Here is a 21471-nt window from a genome sequence, read left to right on the forward strand (position 1 = left end):
AGTGGCACTGTGGCTCAAGTGGTAGAGCGCTAGCCTTGAGCTGAAGAGCTGAGGGACAGCGCCCAGGCCCAGAGTTCAGGCCCCATGACCAACCCTCCCCCCCCAAAAAGTGAGTAAAGCAGTGCTGTGTGTGTGTACGTGTATGTGTGTATTTTTTTTTTTTGGTCCGGTCGTGGGTCTTGAACTCTGGGCCTGGGCGCTGTCCCTCAGCTCTTCAGCTCAAGGCTAGCGCTCTACCACTTGAGCCAGAGCACCACTTCCGGCTTTTTTCTTTTTGCATATGTGGTGCTGAGGAATCGAACCCAGGGCCTCAGGCATGCAAGGCAAGCGCTCTACCACTGAGCCACCTTCCCAGCCTGTGTGTGTATTATCGATCACTCTGTGTTCCAAGAACTAATATAACCACATTCATATTGTCAAGCCAGCAGCCTGAACTCACCTGATGCTTCGTAAATTGCTCCATGAAATTCAAAATGATCAGAAGTATAGTATCTTTAAGAAAAATCAATACCAGTAGTATCTTCCTCCTTAAACATTTTAACATATATAATACCAAACATAGATATCCTTATAATTACAGAGGAAATCTGCCTTCTGAACATGATGGGCCATTATCTGTATTAACAAAGATTGGAAATACAGCCAGAGTGAGATAGTTGGGCTGGGGATACAGCTCAATGTTTAACATACACAGGGGGCTAGGTTTGCTCCCAACACTGTAAGGAGATACAAAACAAAGGAATGAAATAGTTGAAAGGACTAGATAGATTGATCCACACTATGGAGGAAGGCAGAACTGTTAAAAAAAAGAATGAGGGGCCTGGGAAGGTGACTCAGTGGTAGAATGCTTGCCTTGCATGCATGAGGCCCTGAGTTCGATTCCTCAGCACCACATAAGCAGAAAAGGCCGGAAGTGGCACTGTGGCTCAAGTGATAGGGTGCTAGCCTTGAACTGAAGAGCTCAGGGACAGCACCCAGGCCCAGAGTTGAAGCCCCATGACTGACACAAAAATAAAATAAAATAAAAGTAAAAAATAAATAAAAAAGAATGAGGAAGATCTCTCAAAGCAGATTTGTGCTACTTGGGGAGCAATTTTGCAAAAGGCCACATTAGAAAGACAAATCAAAAATCAATAGAAAGGTAGAGTGCCAGGAGACTTGAAACTCTAGTGCAAATTTATAGAGGGAAGTTATCCAGTAGAATGGGTAAAACTGTTTAGAAATACTATGCAAATAAGGACCAATGAAGATAGATGCTACTTCTTATGGACAGAAAGCTTCAGAGACTACAAGGTGCCTGTGCAGTGTGTGAGGAGCGGTGACAAAACCAGGATCTCCATGTGCGACATCTCAGAAGTAAAGGGAGACCAGCTCTAAGCTGTGATCTTCCTTTATGACCCTTTGCAACAGAAAAAGCTTAAATTCCAAAATTAGAAGAAGAAGAAAAAAGAACCTAGATGGATAAAAGGGACTAGATCCAGGAGGAAGTGATGAGGTATATAGCCAACAGATGGCACCAAAGTTCCTCTGTGGCAGTGTTAAGTGTCAGAACTGCCACTTACTTACTAAGATTGAGCTGTCAAACAGGTAGCATTTCCACTACAGGAAAGATCTGTGCTAAGGGATCCAGGAGTGTCTTTCATTTACAGCCACTTTGCTCCTCTAGTGTGATTTACAATAACCTTTTAAATCTCTTACAGTTTGCTCTTCCCATCGACATTGCTACCTTTTGTTTCTGAATACTTTCCACTTGCTGGGCTAGTGGTTGCAACCTTTTACTCATTTTCAACCCACCAACCTCAATCTAACTCTGATGCATGTTTTGCAGCTTGAACTCATGACCTGGGCTCTGTCCCGAAGCTTCTATTGCTCAAGGCTAGCACACTACTACTTAAGCCACAGCTCCATTTCTGGTTTTGGTGGCTAACTGGAGGTAAGGATCTTACGGACTTTCCTGTCTGGGCTGACCGAATTCTCAGATCTCAGCTCTGAGCATCTAGGATTGCTGCTCAAGCTGGTCTTCCTCAGATCAAGTGACCTTTCAATGGTACCTCCCTAGTAGCTAGGACTAGAGGCATCCTGTGCAGTCAATTTCTTTTAAGGGTCTCTCCTAGATTCCTAAACAGCCCAAATGACTGGAAGTCTAATACAGCCATCACAAATATGGATCCTGAAGCCAGTCGGCCCAGGTTCAAATCCTACCTATACTGTTCAGTCACTGTTTGATCTAACGTTTCTGTGCCTCATTTCTTCATCTAACAGACTTATCTCATAGTATTGCCTTAATAATTGATACTTACCTCACAGGATAATAATAGCCAAATGTAAATTATTTTTGGCCGTACTTGGCACATAGTAATAACGTAAGCTAAAGATAAAGATAAATTCAAATGCTTATGTAGTGAATTTGGATGAAATACCCTTTGACTGAGCTTTCTGGACTTACCTAGAAACAGCCTTCCATTCTTGCAGCTTCAGCATCACAGGTTAATTCTCTGTGGTTTTCTTTCATGTTTACTGCTCCTCCTCATCCCAACTTGCAAATCAACCAACCTGCACTGTCACAGGTGCTTCTGTGACAGGGTTAATGATATTGTTCCTTTCCCTAAACTGGAAAGAAACAACTCATGTAGGGTGCCTATGGCCAGTAATCCTAACAACTCAGGAGGCTAAAATCTGAGGATTGGTTCAAAGCCAGCCTGGGCAAGTCCATGATTGTGATAGGGTTTAAGAGCTCAGGGACAGTGGCCCCTGGCTGAGTTGAAGCTGTAGGGCTTTCTCCCAGTCTCTGCCTGGTCTGCAGCCCATGAGATACCCACTAAGAGGATTTAGGCTATTAGTGCAATTCTAACTATAGTAAGGAAGACCAGAAAATGGTTTTGAACACAGAATCTCACTAGCCCAAACTGGTCTTAAACTCATAAACCTCCTGCTTCAAATTCCTAAGTGCTGGGATTACAGATGGTGCTATGTCAGCTAGAAATTTACCTTTGATGGTTAAAATTAACTGCAGGAGCTGGGTGCTGGAAGCTCACATCTTTAAACCTACTCAGGAGGCTGAAATTTGAGAATCATGGTTCTTAGCCAGCCCAGGCAGAAAAGTCCATGAGACTCTTATCTCCAATCAATCACTCAAAAAACTGAAGTGGCGAGCAGGTGCTGGTGGCTCATGCCTGAAATCTTAGCTACTCTCAGGAGGCTGAGATCTGAGGATCACAGTTCAAAGCCAGCCTGAGCAGGAAAGTCCATGAGACTCATATCCAATAAACTTACCAGGAAACTGGAAGTGGCATTGTGGCTCAAGTGGTAGAAAGCTCGCCTTGAGTTGAAGAGCTGAAGGACAGTGCCCAGGCCCAGAGTTCAAGACCCACAACTGACAAAAAACAAAACTGAAGTGGCACTGTAGCTCAAGTGGTAGTGTTAGCCTTGACCACATTGGCTTGGGAACAGCACCCAGGCCCTGAGTTCAAGTACCATAATCAACAAAAATTAACTACTGGTATCTTAAATGATGAGCAGAGGGTCTAGCTACTGACAAGATAGTATTACTAGGCTGGGAATGTGTTTAGTGCTTGCGCTGGGTTTGATTCCTCAGTACCACTTAAACAGAAAAAGCCAGAAGTGGCAGTGACTCAGTGCCAAGGCTCAAGTGGTAGAAAGCTAGCCTTGAGCTTCAAAAGCAGCCCAGGAACAGTGCCCAGGCCCAGTTTAAGACCCAGGACTGGAGAAAAAAAGATACTACCACTACCCCTTTCTCCAAAACTCTGCTTGGCATTCCTAAGCCTATTTAAAACCCATAAGGGCTGTAAAACATAGTAGCAAGGTGGCTCTAATTAAAGCCCAGTGATGCTTAACCATCTCAGGGTATTGTAAATTGTTGTTCAGGACTCAATTCCTTAAGATAGGAAGGTTGAGCCCTGGAGACCATTGTTACTATTATGGCAACATCTCACTTTGCACTATTAAAGTTGCAAATTCCAGAACTCCTAAGTCCTACTTGCTATATAAAATGGGTTCTAGCTGAGTGCTGGTGGCCATGCTTGTAATGCTAGCTACCCAGAAGGCTGAGATCTTTGTAGACTCATCTCCAATTAATCACCTAAAAACTGGAAGTGGAGCTGTGGTAGCCTTGGGCAAAAAAGCTCAGTGACAGTACCTAAGCCCTGACAGCAAGCCCCATGAAAATATAAATATGCTCTACAAGATTAATATATTTTTTCCTACATAAAATACTTTCTCTAGGTGAGGTAAGGGGCGGCTGTGGTAACAGCTGAGATAAATTAGCAAAGATGCCAAGTTAGCAAAATGTTAACAAAGTGAATCCAACTGTCTTTCTAAGGCCACAAACCAATTCAAGAACCAGCTGTGGACTGTATTCGGGAGACAAGTTCACAAGCCGGGGGAAAAACCTTATAGCCCATCTCCAAGACTGAAACTCTGAAGTCAGGGACTAACCAGAGGCTTGCTTTCTCCCTTCATCTAAACTACAGCAAATCACTTTTAAGGTTTTTTTAGACACATTTTACAATGGACCTTGGGGCTGAATGAATGTATGGCTTAAGTGGTAGAGTGCTTATCTGAAAGTGTAAGACCCCCAAGTCCCCCCACCCCCACACCAAAGACAGTGTTTAAAATTACAAACAACAGCCTACTAGTTTAGAAGAAATTAACCTCTCATGTGTCTATTATAGCTCAGTGAATAGAGCGGGATGGAGTACTGGCATATAAAACCTGGGATCAATCCCGTATCAGTGCAACCCTTCCCCCCATGTCAAAATTCGAGGTGCTTTTTTTATTTTTATTTTTTTGGGGTCCAGTCGTGGGGCCTGAACACTGTCCCTCAGCTCTTTAGCTCAAGTCAAGTGCTCTACCACTGAGTCACCTTCCCAGCCCTCAAGGTACTTTCTACTGTGTCTTAGTATCACAGGAACAGATGGCACCAAGATAACTAACTCGAAACTTGAATAATATTTTCTTTATTTACAAGTTAGAATCAAGAGACAAAGAAAGACAATCTGTGGGACCAAATGGGGAGATGACTGAAATCCCCAGGGTCCCAAATGGAGTGGAAGGAAAAAGGGAAAACAGTAGAAAAAAAAAGTCAACGTAAAAAAAGAGCTCCCCTTCTTCCCTCCCCGTGGAAGCTTGAGGGGACTTTGGCCCTATCCCCCCTACAGCTTAAATAAATTAGAACAAACAACCTCAAAACAGGACCCTTAAGTGAACAGGGCATCTAGGGCCTCCAGTAACCTTGTATCAGGGCCTTTGCCTACTCTCACCCAGTACCCCCTGCTCCACCCCATCATTCCGAACAGGGGATCTGTGCCGAAGAGGTCATTCCCAATGGGGGTGGGAATTCAAATTTGTCCAAGTCCTTACTTCAGCAAATGTCCCCGCATTCCTCCCCTGCTGCAGAGCCAGCTCTCCTTCAGAGGGGGTAGAGAGGGTAAGATGAAGAAGCATCACAGCAAGGGGGGGAGAGGTGGGGCAGGGTGATATAGGGGTCCCGTCCTGCGGAGCCTTCCTGCCCCTCTTGGCGTAGCCTCTTAGCCTGAGTCTGAATCACTGGTGTCTGAAGAAGAGGAAGATGAAGAGGAGGAGCTGGAATCTGAGCTGGAGCTGGAAGCACTGAGCCGTGACACTGCTACTTGCTGTGCAGAAGATGACTCTGTTTTCTCACTCACTGTAAAACAAAATTAAATAAGGAAGTCTAGATCTCCACTTATCAAAACAAATAAAAAGGGAGAGGGGGAGGAGATATAACTTAAACGGTAAAACACTGATCAACAAAAGTGAGAGGCCTTAGATTCAATTCCCAGTACCAATAAAAGGGATGGGAGGATAGGGATTGCAGCAACATAAAGGAATACCCACCTTTCTTGGGGGGCTTTTTTGTGGAATTGAGTTGTCCGCTGACATCTTGTAATCGTTTTTCTAGTTCTCGTTTCTTTTCCAAAGCAAGTTCTTCTTTTGTCTTTCCAACAGGTTTCTTAATGGCTAAGGGAAAAAGCAAGAGGAGACAATTTTAAGTTGCCTTACAAAAACCACCAATGAGGCTGGAAATGGCTTAGTGGTAGAGTGCTTGTGTCATACGCATGAAGCCCTGGGTTCGATTTCTCAGTATCAGTACCACATAAACAGAAAAAGCTGCAACTGGAGCTGTGGCTCAAGTAGCAGAGTGCTTGCCTTGAGCTAAAGAGCTCAGGGACAGTGCCCAGTCCAAGCCCCATAACCAAGACAGCAAGATGGACGGATGCGCGCATGTGCGCGCGCGCACACACACGTACGTGTCTCCCAGTGTATTTCTGTTGTTTATTTTTAACTGTATTTTTTTTGTCTTTTCTTTTTTGGTATTGGGGATCGAACCCAGGACGTTGCACTTGCTAGGCAAGCGCTTTGCCACTGAGCTACATCCCAGCCCTGTTTATTCCTGTTTTTAACTAGTAATACTTAATTTCCATTCTCCAATGAATCCTGGGGACAATCACCCCACTGTCCTTACCTAAGGAACTGCATGAGGATTGTTAGATTATCAGCTGGTAGATCTCATTTGATACTCACTGTAGGGCTTCCGGGGCTTCTTTCGTAGGCAGGAAAGAACGTAGCGCTCAAGCTCCCTGAGTGTGGATGGCTTGAGTGTTTCAAAGTCAATCTCAATTTCTTCTGGGTTTGAATCACGTAAAGAAGGCTCTCTGGCTTGGATTATATGTACAACTCGACCCAGCTTCTCCCCAGGTAGTTTATTGATATCCAGGCTCAATTGTCGCTTCTCATCGTAACTCATAGGTCTGCTTTCTTCCTCCTCCTCTGAGTCATAACCAGCAGGAAGGGCAGGTGGGGCTGTCTTTGTGGCCTTTTTGGGTAGCCTATGATGGAAAAATTGTTAACAGAAGCATATCAATAACTCCCAGTACATTCCTATAGTTCAACCTAGTAATGCAGAGCTTCTGTTTCTGCATTAAGAAAAATGGCTGAGGGCTGGGAATGTGGCTTAGTGGTAGTGTTTGCCTAGCATGCATAAAGCCCTGCGTTTGATTCCTCAGCAACACATAAACAGAAAAGGCTGGAAGTGGCTCTGTGGCTCAAGTGGTAGTGCTAAGCCTTGAGCAAAAGCAGCTCAGGGACAGTGACTAGGCCTGAATTCAAGACCAGGACTGGCAAAAAAGAAAAAAAAAACACAGTAGGCCTAGTCAGGTGCTGGTGGCTCATGCCTGTAATCTTAGCTACTCAGGAGGCTGAGATCTAACAACTGTGGATTGAAGCCAATCTAGGCACGAAGTCTGAAACTACCAATAAACTACTCAGAAGTAGGGCTGTAGCTGAAGTGGTGTAACACTAACCTTGAGCACAAAGAGGCTCACGGATAGTACCCAGGCCTGAAAAAAAGGGCTGAAATTAGGGGAAAACCATCAGCTACTTTTTCCAAGTTTTATTGGAGTTATCTATATTGTCTACAGAATACCTACAGCTGCTTTTGCAGAGTTTTCTCTTAGAGACCCTGAGGCTCCCAATGTTTCCTACACATTTTACAGTATTTGTTATACTAAGTGGGAAGAAGGTACTTCTAGACAAAGCTACATGTTTTCTACTGTAGCAGAACTCACTTGTTGCTACTTCCTCCAGAAGATCCAAAGCCAGGAGGGCCTATTGTAGCAGTGCTGCCACCCCCACTGCCACTTGCTTTCTTGGATTTCTTGGGCTGGGGTGGGCGGGGTGCACGAGGCCCCTTGTCATCTTCATCAATCCCAGTTCTGCCCCGATGCTTTTCTGATTTCCGTTTTTTCTTTTTCTCCTTTTTCTCTCTCTTTCGTTTGGGCTTAGATATTGGGCCCTGGGATAGGGCAGCCAGTTGTTCATGTACTGCCCGAAGCTAGAGGAAAAAATAAAAAATTATAGATGTGAGTAAAGACCAAAAGAAAAGCCAGATGCTAGTGGCTCATGCCCGTAATCATAGCTACTAAGAAGGCTGCCATCTGAGCATCGTAGTTCAAACTAGCCCAGACAGGAAATGTCTGTGAAACTCTTCTCTCATAGAAAAACCGGAAAGTGGCACTGTGGCTTAAGTGGTAGAAGCCCTTTTGCAAAAGGAACTCAGGGACAGTGCCCAGGCGCAGCCCCAATCTACCCCAAAGCCCAACCAGACAAAAAAAAAAAAAAATCAAGTCCAAGACAGAGCATAAATCTCTTATCCAATAAAGATGGGAAAGTAACAAAATACCTGCTCCTGTAATTCTGCCAAGCGATGGGCTCTTTCTTCCTCTGAGTCTGAGCTTTCACTTTCCTCCTCCTCTTCATCTTCATCATCTTCTTCCTCCTCTTCCTCAGAGGAGCTCTCACTGCTACTTTCCTCACTGGAAGACTCAGATGATGATTTGGCCAGCCCAGGAGGCAAGGCAGTAGAAACTGGTAAAGGCCCTGGCTCCAGTGGTTCATCTGGCATCTTGGCATAACGGAACTCAAACACATCCTAGAAAAATAGGTAGACTTAAAACCATGAGGGAAAGAGTGCCCTGACCATTTATACACATTCCCCCAGCATTATAGTGCCAGTTGACAAAAGAATGGATTCTATGTTGAGAATTTACAGCACAGTTGACAAATTTTCTCCCTACATACACTTGTTTAAACTTCAACCTTCACACTCACCTGTAGCTTTCGAGCCATAGCCACAACATCGTGGTCAGGGGGGTTGTACTTGTAGCAGTTGGAGAACATAAGCCGCACATCAGCAGCAAACTCCTGTGCATCCCGGTAGTCTCGATTCTCCATCTTCCGCTGCAGAAGGAGGCAGCATCAGAAGCTGCACAGGCAGAGAGACTCACCTTTCCCTGCCAACCCAGAAACCACAAGGAGCCCTCTCTTGAGAGAACAGTGGGGAAGACCTTAATCATCTGTGCCCTGGGGTTCAAATTTGAAGTCAGAGAAATTGAGTAGGCCGAAGTATTATATCTAGAAAATCATTCTAAGTGATAGGGAGTGGCTTCTGGATTACTCTTTGCTTCTCTAACCCAATACTCCTAAAGAAGCAGTACTACAGTGTAGCTCTGAAGAAAATCCATTCTTATTTGTAGGAAATATGGATCTCAAAGTACTTGACCTTCTGCCCTATTACAATTCTATCAAAGCAAAAAACAAGAACGAAAGATTATGTGCCCCTCAGGAGACACAAATATTTTATTGATCCCTAGGCTCCAATCACTGCCTGAGCATCCCATCTGCCCCATGCAGTGGGTACCTTGACAGTGCTGAGGTCCATGGGGTGCTTAATGATGTCATGGTAGTCATGCAGGCCAAGAGCAGAAGCGTCCACTGGTTTATAGAAAGGCCAGGCATAGGCAGCATGCTTCTTGGAGAGTAACTCCTTCAAAATGCCATTGCAATGTTTTAACTGTTCTGATAATTTTCCTTTCTTAGAGCTCTGGTGTTGCTGTTGAGAGTCAGGCAAGTCTTTTCGTGGGGGCTTGATGGGGCGGCCACTTTCTCTGCGCACAGGGGGAAGCCGTGCAGCCTTTGGCTCAAGACTCCCAGGAGGGCTAGCTGGGGAACCAGGAGCCAGGATGGCTGTAGGTGTAGGTGTAGTAGTATCTGCTTTCCGCTTAACTCCTTTTTTCTGTAGAGAATAAGATGGGAATGTATTAATCCAGGTTCATTTTATTCAAAATCTCTTCCCACTGCCCAAACAAAACATATCTACTGATACCTTTGCAAGAGGTTGAGCAGGGGGAGCTGTAGAGACAGCAAGGAGAGGGGGTCCAGCAGAATGCAGGGACTTCAGCAAGGGAGAAGAGATGACGGATGGGTGGGGAATGTTGAGGACGGTGGTAGGTATCTCAGGTGGTGGTGTATACAGGGCTGTATGTGACACAGAAGAGACAGCAGGCACCTGGTGGGCACTGGTAATACTGCCCTGGAGTGCTGGAAAAGGGGGGAAAAAAGGTTAGTTTGACAGTCTTTCTTACCTTACATCTCCATTTAAAGACCCCTGGTTTTTCCTACCTGCCAATTTGGCCCCCTTCTTATGGCTGTTCTTAGGGATGGTCACCACAAGTTCTTGCTCCTCTTGTGGCATGGAGGCAACTTTCTGCAGGAAAATCTTTTCCAGTGTTTGTGCCATCAAGACAATATCATCTGTGGGCTACAAGAACACAAACACGATTAGAAGGTTCAAATGCCAGCTGAGAATGGATTAGCATAGGATGAAATCAACCCAGCAGGCACCAACCAACTCTGTTCCCTTAAGGCATCATTCTACCGAGGGCAAAAAAATAAAAATCACCTCACTGGACTAGACCACAACTTGCTTTCTTCCCAATTATCTCAAATACAAAGAAGTTCATTCCATCTTAATGTTCACAAATTTAAAGAGAATAACAGCTAACGAGGAAAAATATCCTGCTTTATTCAGGTCTCTTGGAGCTTTCAGAGAAATGGGGACACCACCCTCAAATATGAAGTATTCTACTTAAAAAATAACTTTTACATTTTTTACATCTGGTTTACATTTAATCTGACAAAAAACTTCAATGGTTAAAAAAACTGTAATCCCAACAGTTAGCAGCACTAAGTACAATGTCACCATCTAGTAATGTAGGAAATCACTCACCTTGTTGTAAATGTAACAGTTTGTGAACATGGTATTGAAATCCTGCATACATTCTGAGGCAGCCCAATAGTAGTTGTTTTCAAGTCTTCTTTTAATTGTACCCATGTCCATAGGCTGTTTTATAATTTTGTGGTAATCCTAAAGAAAGAAATCTTAGATCAGAGCCATGGAAAATTACTCCTAGGAAAACAAATTACCCCAACACACATACAGCACACACACTCTAAGCACCAAATGAGTGTTAAGTTCCTTATACTGCGGCCCCAATTAAACTACAGAATAGAGAAAAATGGAATGGGATCCTTAACACCCACTGGGAGATCCCTACTGCTTTTCCCTAACCACCCACCTCCCACCCACTCTAAAAACTTCCCATCCTGTGACATTACCTCTGGGGTTGGCTATCCATAGGCTGCATGAGGGAAAGGAAGAAGCTAAGAATTTTGGCCACCGTGGTCCTCTCCCAACCCGGGGTGGGAATCTGTAAAATGGAGCCAGGGCACAAAAGTTAAGGAAGGACATGTGGAGGGCATGAGAGATGCCAAAATAGAGATCACAAGCTTTTGGAACAATCACAAAGGACCAAAAATCCAGAACTCTGGTGGCTATCTGTCCTATAGAATGGGTACTCCCTAGGGGCCGCAGCACTTATACTAGGGTAACCCAATCTCACTCACACACATTCTTGCTCATTCCCATACCTCCCCCCTTCCCCCCCCCAGTCCAATGTTCCTACTCACCGGCAAACCCAGTTTAACAGCATCTACAGGCTGCCGGAATGGCCAAGCAAACTGATGTTTCCACAGAGCCTTCATCACCACCTTGTGCAGGTATTGCAGCTGGTTGGTTACCCGTCCTGGTTTTTTGGGATTCGACACCTCAGGGGGTGGTGGATTGGCAGGGGTCAGTTGCAAAGCTGGCACTGAAGCCATTGTAGGGCTCTCAAATCCCTCATACAACAGAGAAGGCTTTCGAATCCTTTTCCCCGGTGCAGCTGCCTCTGGGCCCAATCCCAGTAACCCTGCATTCCCTTCCCCAGGGAGCCTGTAAATATGGGAAACAAAATTAAGTAAATATTACTTGTATTTTGCACTCAATAAATCAGGCTTTAGATCTAGTGAAGTGACTGAAGTTTATGCAAGTACTTCATAGCTAAAACTATACCCAAATAATTTGCAAAGCATTTCTAGATGCCCATTCCATTCTGGGTACTACATACTCTGATGAGTGCTAATGAGTTAAAAAAAAATGAAAAGCTCTAAATTGGCACAACACAAGAACTACAGCTCTACAGGGACAATTCTTAAGCAGAATGGGTGGAGCTGAGAAAGTCAAGCTTCCTCCTCACTAGGGGTTTGGCTGTTGCCATGGTGGTTGAGCCAGAGGGGAAGGGAGGGGGAACAAACGAGAGAAACTTAAAAAAATAAATAAAAGCCGTGGAGACACCTGAATCCATCTGGGTAGAAAGGTATCAAACAACTACACCGGAATGGGTAAGGAACTAATCATCTAACCAATACCGGACAAAATTAAAAAATCCAGACAAAATCACTTGCACCAAACCTAGTCTTTTGCTTCCAAAGAAAATTTGAAAAGAACCAAATTTCTCCCCAACACCCCGGGTACAACTAACAGTCCTCAGCGAAAAATCTTCTGAAGACCAAAGGCCAACAGTTATAGTCTTGGGTACTCCTCCTTACCAGGTGTTTCCCACCACCTAAGATTCAAGACTCTACACCAAGATCTCATTGTTTACATCCGCAGAGCTGAAATGAATCTTAGCTCCACCCTCCTGCCTTGAATGAACTCTCAATGGTAACAAAAAACACCCTGACTTAACAAATATTCTCCCAATCAATCCAGTCACTGAAAAGACAGCCGAAATTTAATGACATACTCCAGACACAACGAACCCATAAGCCGAGAAAGTGATCCTTCTACCCTAGTCTGGGAATCCCTGCTGTCAATCCCGGAAGCTGTCACCATGGCAACCCCAAACGGCGCGGGAGGTGACCACGTACCCCCTCCCCAAACACTGTGACAAACCGGGTACCAGACACCAAACCCATTCCTTAAGACCCGCCTGCCCACCCCCAGTGCTTCCCACCGTCCAACTAGCTCTTCCCGAGTCGGGTTACGTCTGGGCCGCGGCGGCAGTGTATAACGAGCTGACAACCTGCAGTGCCCCCCATACACAGTAACTGGGCCGCCGCCAGCACCGTTCCAAAACCGTCGCTCAACCCCCTGCGCGAGCCCAAGTCAACAGCTGCGGCGCGAAATAGCAACGCGCCCGGGTCACCTCCCTCTCCCCCGAGCCCGGAGCCCCCACCTCCGTGCCGCCGCCCCCAACGCCCCTGCCCGTCCGCGGCCGGCGGAGACGTACTTGTGGGGAGTCACGTTCTGCAACATCTTGACCCCGGGGGGGCAGGCGCCGCACTCAGCCGCGTACAGTCCGGTTGGCCTCGGTTCCCCTCACCGCCCGGCCCAGCATAACCCGGGAAGTGGGGGGAAGGCCGTTGCCCTCGGCCCTCCAGGCGGCAACCCCCACGCCGGGCCGGCACCGAAGTCTCGTCCGCGACCTCTCGGAGAACTCCCGGCAGCTTGGCGCGCTCCGCAGGCGGTGGACACAAGAAAATGGCGGCGGCTCCGGTGGAGACGGACGAACCGGGGGGACCGTACTCTACCAACCCAGACAGTCCCTGGTCCCAGACGCCGTCGTCAATACAGCCGGCGGTGGATGCGCTGGAGGCCCCTCTTCCTGTCAGGCCCGCCGGAGCAGACGGGGTCCCGTTTCAACCTCGGATGGAGGCGGATGAACACGAAAAGTGGTTTAGGGAGCCGCCGCCTCCATCTTTGAAATCCTCTTGAGGGCGGAGTACAGGGGGTGGACAGACTCCGAGAACTGGGCGGGGCCCGAAAAAAGGGGACCTTCGGGGACTTCTATGGGGTCTGTACTGTCCGCCGGGACCGGTCATATGCCGAGACGAAGGCCATTTCCAAGCGGATGGACGCGGATTGTAATGGTGGCCCCGACGACTCGAAGGCTCTGTATCAGTAGGCAGAATCCTCCAGCCCGTTCTAGAGGCCGCTCCACTCCAGCGCGAAATGGCGCCGCCGAGCCCCGCGCCAGTCCTTTATATATAGGCGGGGGGGAGGAGCTTCTCCGCTCATGCGCGCCACCCAGCTCCAGACTTCCCCCACCCCCACGGCGCGCGCCCGCGCGCTCACGCGCTCGAAGCAGCGGAGGCGAAGGGGGAGGAACGCCTCTCCGCGGGAGCTGTTTCTATTGGTCGACCGGAGCGATGACGTCATAAACTTCATTTCCAAGGCGTCAGTCACCGGGCAGAAGAGTGCCGCATAGGCCCAGAGGGCAGGGGCAGCCCGCCATATTTCTGAGCCAACTGGCTGTGCTGTAGTTCGGAGATTCCTGGGCAAGAGGCTGGAAAAGGTGCAAAAGCCATCTCCCCAGAGCCTCCAGCACCTTCTCCCCGCCTCCCCTTCCAAGGAAGCACTCTCAGGCACGGTGCAACCGGAGCCTGCCAACCCGGGGCAGGTCGTGCCATCCGTGGCTCCTCCATTGGCCAGGCCGCAGGGAGACGGGAGGGGTCGCGCGGGCGTGGCCAGCGGCCCGCCAGGGGTGTGGCCGCAGGACGTCGGGCGGGCAGGTCTTCGGCGGTTAAGGCCTCTGCAGTGGAGAACCTGAAACGAGGAAGAAAGACGCCATCTTAGAAGCCTCGGCCTTGTCTTGTGTAGCGACTAGCCAGCAAGTCCTGAATCAGGCTAAGGGACCTAACACTCCCGGGGGTCCACCATCACCTAACACCGCTGGCCAGTCCTAAAATTCCTCTCCTCACTCTCCAAAGCCAAACAACACAGAGACAAAGGTAAAACAAGGCTGCTCCAATAACCCGTGAGCTCCCGAAGGCGGAGCAGCTACCATTATCAGCAAGGCCCCCAAACCTAGACCTCACACCTCGAGCGCCCCGACACCTCTCCTGATTTACTAACTCGAGCCTTGGCCACCGACACCAGCGCCTGCCTGCTCGACAAAGCAGTCCTAACGTGGGCGCAGTCTCCCGGCGACCCCGGTACCCTGTAGCACGCACCTCCTCTGCAAACTTCATCCCGGCGAGCGGCTCGAGGAGGGGAAAAGTCCTGCAAGAAGCGAGCCAGAGGAAACCCTGCTCCCTCGCGGAGCCCAGACCTTCCTCCATGCTCCCTGCCCCCCTACCCGACAGCTGCAGTTCCCTCTCGGGGGTCCCCCACCGCCGCGGGGGCAGGAGGACGCCCCCATCCCCCCACCAGGGTCCGGAGTCCTCCCCACGGAGCGGCTCGTCCATCGGTCAGCGCCAGGGAGGAGGGCGAGCAGAGGAGGCGGCGGCTGCGGCTCCGACTAGCCCTCCCCCTCCTCTCCCCTCCTCCCCTCCCCCCCGGGCCGTCCGCCTCCGAGGAGGGGCAGGAGCCATTTTGGGAGCTCAGTTTCGCCCCCTCCCCCAAGCTCGCTGTCTTAAATCCTCCGAATTTGATTATCTGAGTAGGCAAACAGACTTCGAAGGGATCAAGAAGCTCAGCTGAAAATCGGGATCTCTTCAGACCCTCGCCCCCCGGGGCGGCCCCCCCCCGCCCTTTGAGGGAAAGTAAAAGGACTTTCACCTACCGAGAAGACCAGAGCTAAGCCTCTGCTTATTTCCTCTGGCCCGACTTAGAGGAAGAAAAGAAGTTTAGGACAGATATGTGCAAAGAAATGTAGGTGGGCCACTAAAAGAAAAGCGCCCCCACCCACCCACCTCGAGCTTCTAAAGGGGCCTAGGTCTGGATGCTGCAAGCAGGCCACCACCCTCAATAAGCCCTTGAGTTCGAACCTTGATGACTGCATCTAACATGGCGGCCAACCTCCTGTCTTCTGGAGTACCCAACCCGAGGGCAAACCCGGCGGGGAGAAATGCACCAAAGGAAGGCAAAGACCCCGGCCCTCCGCCAAGGATCAGGCCCCGGCCCCCCAAAACTACGTGCAGCCTCGCCAGGGTAGCTGCGGCAGCAAGATGACACAGCAACTTTGCTGAGGCCTGCTCCCCTCCCCCTAGTGGCCCAGCCTCCCAAATCTCATCTCCCCACTCGGGCTTCGCGGGTCAGCAGAGGCCCATCGGGGGGCCTGGAAGAGGAGGAGAAACAGCAACTTGAGGAAATACTGGGAAAGGGCGGCCAGACATTACTCTCAGTCCCTTGCATTCTGGAAAATCACTGCTCCCCATCCTCCCTCCCCCCACATGAGTCACAGGGGAGTCTACAGCTACTCAGTAATTTGGAAAAGTAACTCTTCCCTCCTTTCCGTTCCCTCCCCCGCAGTACACAAGGAGAGAACTGTTCAGGATCGGGGTGGGGGGGAGGGGAGAACGCAGTGGAAGAGGCCACCCCGGAGAAACTCGAAACCTTGGAAGCGTTGAAATCATTCCAGGTCCTGAGCCTCCCTCCCAGCACCCACCTTGGGCCTGCTTTCTAAGAGGACCCCAAGCTTTCATCCTGTAAACCCTTCCCAGCCGGGATCAGACAAGTCCTCAGCTAAGACCCTAGAGGGGGGCAACACGGATTTGTGCAGAAGGCCCCACAGGCCGTGTCCACGTGAACGCACACAAATTCAGCAAGAGACTCGATGCGTAACCTCCAGCATGCCATGTGATGGCTGTGAGCTTCCCACCCTTGACACAAAGAGAGTACAGAAGGGCGCCTTCCAGAGTCTCTGGGGGAGAAAGGGAGTTGGCGCCTGGGAACATCTCAATTCACAATCTGGACTGCCAAGTTTAAAAGCATTCACATCCATGAGCAGGAACCGCAGCCATCACTCCCACTCAGCTTACTAGGTCACCCTTCCCGCGGCCTACAAGGTTCCCATCTCACCTGATTCCAGACTCCCGTACCCCAGGGGATGAATGCAAGGGGGGTACACACCGCCCCACGCCCCTTTGCCCTCCAATTGGTACGGAGACCTGAGGTTGGCCATTCCCCTCCCCCATCTAAGAATCTCTCACCTGCTGGAGGCCCTCCACATTCCTATTGGCTATATAGTGTTTGAAGGGCAAGTCCCCCTAGGACCATCTCCTGAACCCCCAAAATCCCCCCACTTCCCACCCAATAAGCATTTAAGTGACACCGCCGCCCCAAGAGCCCCTTCTCACCTGGATCCTTGGAACCATGGGGGGCTTCAATGATGCCCTCGCTTTGGTGCGGGGGGAGGATGTAATCGGGGTGTCAACCCCCCCGGAAACTGAAGCAGTATTGGGGGAGGGGGTGTAGCCCCCAGCCCCTCCCTTCCCGACCCGGCTGGGGGGTGGGGAGAGCATCGGGGCCGCGCGGCCACGTCAGCAGCGCCCAGATTGGCTGACCCGGGTCACGTGCCCGCCACCTCCTACCCCCCCCCACCCTGAGGGCCAGTTTTCCGAACGTTCCTGGGGGTCTTTTGAGAGACCAAGGAGGCCGTATGGCCCAGGCCTAAATCCCGAGATCCAGAGCGCGCTAATGCTGCTACTCCTCCATATCTCCAGCTCCCCAGCCCGCCGTCGTCGACCTTGTCCCCCCCACTCGCCTCTCGGTACGGGTTCAGCATGGCTGCCGCCGCCCCGAAACGTGCACTGCGCAGGCGCGAGGGTGCGACCGGATTGGGGGAGGGGAGAGGAGTGCAGGAGGCCGCGAGATGGGGTGCGGGGGAGGGGGGAGGGGAGGGACAGTGCGCAGGCGTCGGAGCCCAACCGCAGGTCCCGCGGCGGAGTTCGGAGTGCGCGCAGTGGGTGGGGCGGAAGCGGCGCGCGCAGGCCGCTCGCCTGCGGCCCAGCGCCGCCGCTCGGGCTCCGCGGCGCGGCTGCCGCTCCGGGAGTCATCTCTTCCGGGTGTCGTGCGGGGACTGCGGCTTCGAACCTCCGGGCCAGAGTCCCTCGGGTCTGCACTGCGTTGAGCTGTCGTCACAAAAGGAGGACGGGTCCTGGCTGGAGAGGCGAGGGTGTGCAGGGTGGGGCCGCCCCTCGGCGTGGTGTGGTTCGGCCTCCGGAAGCTGTGTGGGCGCCCTGGCAGCGCCCGCCTCGGCCGGCGCGCACTGTGGGTGGAAACTCCTTCAGTCTCAGCCAATTCTGTAACCTAAGTCTCCTAACATGCCCTAGACCTGATCGAGTCTTGCAAGTTCCCTTACTGTGTGTGTGTGTGTGTGTGCTGCAAAGTTTACCAGCTACACTTCCGTTTATGATCGCCATTTGAGGCCTGCAGATGCTTGGTTGGTAAGAAACCAGCTCCCACCCCAGCCCAACTAGATTGGGTAACATGAATAGAAGCATCGGGGTACTGGCTGAGCCATCAGAAAGCTAGACCCCAGCTCAAAAGTAAACAGAGCAAAGAAAACGACTTCATACTCTCAACATTTTACACTCTGCCCCTCTGGATCTTGGAATTCATTCCCTGAAAATGTAGGGATTGACATACATTTCCCATTGGCAACAAGAACACGGTACTCTGTCTTTTTATGTCCACATATCCTTTTGGAACTAGTTAAGACAGCGTTGAACAATATACACTCAAATAGTAGTAGTTTACGTGTTCACACAAAAAATGTAGGGATTGGTAGTTTAAATAGAATGGTTCAGTTGCTACCAAAGCAGCACTTTGTCCCTAGTATGTTCTCCCTTCAAACCTGCAATTCTGGTGCACATTTCCACTTCAACTCTTCTAATCTCTTCTCACTGACGGGCAATACTTCCTTGAAGAGTCGGGCGTGCCGGCGCTGGTGGTTCACGCCTGTAATCCTAGGTATTCAGGAGGCTGAGATCTGAGGATCACAGTTCAAAGCCAGCCCAGACAGGAAAGTCTGTGAGACTCTTAACTTCCAATAAACCACTAAAAATCGGAAGTGGCTCTGTGGCTCAAGCGGTAGAACGCTTGCCTTGAGCTGTAGGGACAGCACCCAAGCCCAGAGTTCAAGCCTCACAACCGACCCCCCCAAAAAAAAAACCCGTTAGAAATGGAATCCCCCCCCCCTCATACCTGTAAATTGGGCCACATTTGTAGCCCTCTCCCAATTCATTAGCTGGTCATCTTAGTTTAAGGAAATGTCTTTACTTCTGACCTAGTCACCTCTGTTACCTGAGGCAATCCTCCACTCTGCAACCTTTGAAATTTTTAACTTACCTTTTCCTGTTTCCTAGCCAAGAAGAAAAAAAAAACTCGCAGTATAGTAGCCCTCAGTAAACCTCTTTACCAACTCCAATGCACAGCCAAGAAACCCTCCCTCTCCCCCCCCAGTAGAAATAACAAATTATACTTAGCATCAAAATTCTTTCCATCTCTTGTCTGTCCCTCTCTCTCCCTTCCTACTCTGCATTCCTACCCTTCATTCAACTCATGTGTGTTATGTTCCTGCCAGCCAAAACTCTTCTGGCACCTTAACAGGGGCTTCCAAATTGGCAAAGTCTGGAAGCACTTTTCATTTCTCACCTTATTTGACCTCTAGAGCATTTGACATTTGCTCATGGTTTCATCCTGACATTCTCTATACCTTGATTTACTACTTGTACAACTGTACCTTCCCAGTCACCTCACTGAGTTCTGTGCCTTTCTTTGCTCCTTCTATGGTTGATAGGATTATGCCTGTTGGCTTTAAGTTCTATTCATTTACTCAACTTCATCTTCAGTTGCTCAACCCCCTTTGAGTCAGTATCTTTAGTTTAAAAGCTCTCCTGAGTTGAAATTCCTAATAAAGATCACTACTTGGATAACTCTGAAAACACTGCAACATATTTTATCTGATGCAAACTATATTATAGCTCTAGGTCCATTCCCAGGTTACATGGCCTTACTTATTTACAAAGCTTGGAATCTTGCCCAGTGCTGGTGGCTCATGCCTGTAATCCTAGCTACTCAGGAGGCTGAGATCTAAGGATCGAGGTTCAAAGCCAGCCCGGGCAGGAAAGTCCGTGAAACACTTTTTTTTCCAGATAAGGGGTAGGTTTATTCAGTAGACTTGCTGGACCAGGCAAGGTTGGCACTCCACGTGGCTGGGAAAGGCCTGGGTAAGAGAGAGAGCTGGGAAAGAGAGAGGAAAGAGCTAGAAAAGAGCAGAAAGAGTGTGTCTGGGAAAGGTGGGAAAGAGAGAGCTAGTTAAGAGAAGAGAGCTGGGAAAGGGAAGGAAAGAGCTGAGAAAGGGCTAGAAAAGAGCAGAGAAGTCCTTGAAACTCTTATCTCCAATAAACCACCAGAAAACCGGAAGTGGTGCTGTAGCTCAAGTGGTAGAGCACTAGCCTTGAGCTGAAGAGCTGAGGGACAGTGCTCAGGCCCAGAGTTCAAGCCCCATGACTGACAAAAAAAAAAAAAAGCTTGGAATCTAGGGATTTTTTTCTTGATTTCCTTCCTTACAACTTTATATCCACCAGAATCTTACCATTTTGTCTTTTTATAAATATCTGCGGCCACATCTGTGCCCTAAATATCAATCATATCTTAATTTGTGTGTGTGTGTGTGGTACTGGGGTTTGAACTCAGGGCCTTGCACTTGCTAACAAAGCGCTTTACCACTTGAGCCATACATCCAATCTTTTTTTGTTGGTCGTTGGGCCTGAACTCTGGGCCTGGGGGCTGTCCCTCAGCTCTTCACTTGAGCCATGGTACCACTTGTGGCTTTTTTCTGCTGATGGGTGCTGAGGAATTGAACCTAGGGCCTCATGCATGCAAGGCAAGCACTCTGTCACTGATTCACCTTCCCAACCCTCTAGTATTTTTTCTTTCTTTTTTTGCCAGTCCTGGGGCTTGAACTTAGGGCCTTGGCACTGTCCCTGAGCTTTTGCACAAGCCTAGCACTCTACCACTTGAGCCACAGCACCACTTCCAGCTTTTTCTATGTATGTGGTACTGAGGAATTGAACCCATGTCCTCATACATGCTAGGCAAGGATTCTACAACTAAGCCACATTTCCTAGTTCCATTTTTTTTGTACCAGTCCTGGGGCTTGAACTCAGGACCTGGGCACTGTTCCTGAGCTTCTTTTGCTCAAGGGTAGCACTGTACCACTTGAGCCACAGCACCACTTCTGGCCTGTTATGTGTACTGAGGAATGGAACCCGGGGCTTTAGGCATTCTGTGTAAGCACTCTACAACTAAGCCACATTCCCAGCCCCAAATTTCACTTTTGTTGTTGTTGGCCATGGGACTTGAACTCAGGACCTGGGTGCTGTCCCTGGGCTCCTTTTGCTCAAGGCTAGGCTCTATCACTTAAGCACAGCACTACTGCTTCATTTATTTTTGAATAGGGTTTGGCAGTTATGCCTGGCCTAGCCTGGACCACACTCCTCCTATTTATACTCCACACATAGCTGGGATAACAATTATGTGCCATCATTCCCAGCTTTTATTGGTTGAAATGAGCTCTCAAACATATTTTATCTGGGGCTGGCTTTAAACTGCTGTTTTATGGCTTTCTACCTCCTAAGTATCTGGGATTACAAGAATTAACCATCATAGATGGTCTGGCTTGAACCACACTTTTATCCTCATTCTATCTCCTGGGGTTAGGCTAATAGTCTAGTGATTTCCTTCTCTCTAAAGCTACACTGTCCTGTACAGTAGCCCATACCATATTTGACCATTTGAATTTAAATTAATATTAAATATAATTTTAAATTTAGTTTCTTAGTGACATTAGCCATATTTCATTTTCTTAATAGCCTCATGTGGCAGGGTCTTTTTTTTTATTACTTTTTTTTCCCAGTGTCAGATTGAAACTGGAGCCTTGAATATGGTAGGCAGGTGATCTACCACTGAGATACATCCCCAGCCCCCTAAGGTCTTTTGGATGGTACTACTGAAGACTTTGTTTTTTCTTTTCCTTCCCTCCCCCC

At 49.0% G+C, this 21471-nt stretch overlaps 1 protein-coding gene across 3 annotated transcripts; it reads right to left on the minus strand.

The window, feature by feature from the left end:
- Positions 1 to 4956: 4956 nt before the first annotated feature.
- Positions 4957 to 17183, minus strand: Brd2 (bromodomain containing 2). Of its 3 annotated transcripts, XM_013034999.1 has the most exons (14): positions 14710 to 14893; positions 12987 to 14302; positions 11344 to 11647; positions 10993 to 11084; positions 10604 to 10741; positions 9997 to 10135; positions 9701 to 9915; positions 9236 to 9610; positions 8647 to 8775; positions 8219 to 8467; positions 7605 to 7870; positions 6562 to 6866; positions 5875 to 5997; positions 4957 to 5683 (listed from the first exon to the last, which is right to left on the minus strand). In XM_013034999.1, exons 5-14 carry the CDS (start codon positions 10712 to 10714, stop codon positions 5547 to 5549), a joined length of 2049 nt encoding a protein of 682 aa, XP_012890453.1. In that variant the 5' UTR covers positions 10715 to 10741; positions 10993 to 11084; positions 11344 to 11647; positions 12987 to 14302; positions 14710 to 14893; the 3' UTR covers positions 4957 to 5546. The 3 variants fall into 3 exon arrangements, with proteins under 3 accessions (XP_012890453.1, XP_012890452.1, XP_012890451.1); XM_013034998.1 differs by lacking the exons at positions 10993 to 11084; positions 14710 to 14893 and adding an exon at positions 16777 to 17183; XM_013034997.1 differs by lacking the exon at positions 10993 to 11084 and having other exon boundaries at positions 14710 to 14897.
- Between the last annotated feature and the right edge of the window lie 4288 nt (positions 17184 to 21471).

Source organism: Dipodomys ordii, unplaced genomic scaffold (genome assembly GCF_000151885.1).
Source record: "Dipodomys ordii isolate 6190 unplaced genomic scaffold, Dord_2.0 Scaffold202, whole genome shotgun sequence".
NCBI lineage: Eukaryota > Metazoa > Chordata > Mammalia > Rodentia > Heteromyidae > Dipodomys > Dipodomys ordii.

Excerpts from the sequence above, each read along its gene's own strand:
- Brd2 (XM_013034998.1), bottom strand. The coding sequence starts at position 13,012 with ATGTTGCAGAACGTGACTCCCCACAA. Across the intron at positions 9,611-9,700 it reads CTGCTCAACCTCTTGCAAAG|AAAAAAGGAGTTAAGCGGAA; the intron begins GTATCAGTAGAT and ends TATTCTCTACAG. Across the intron at positions 5,998-6,561 it reads GAAGCCCCGGAAGCCCTACA|CCATTAAGAAACCTGTTGGA; the intron begins GTGAGTATCAAA and ends TTTTTCCCTTAG.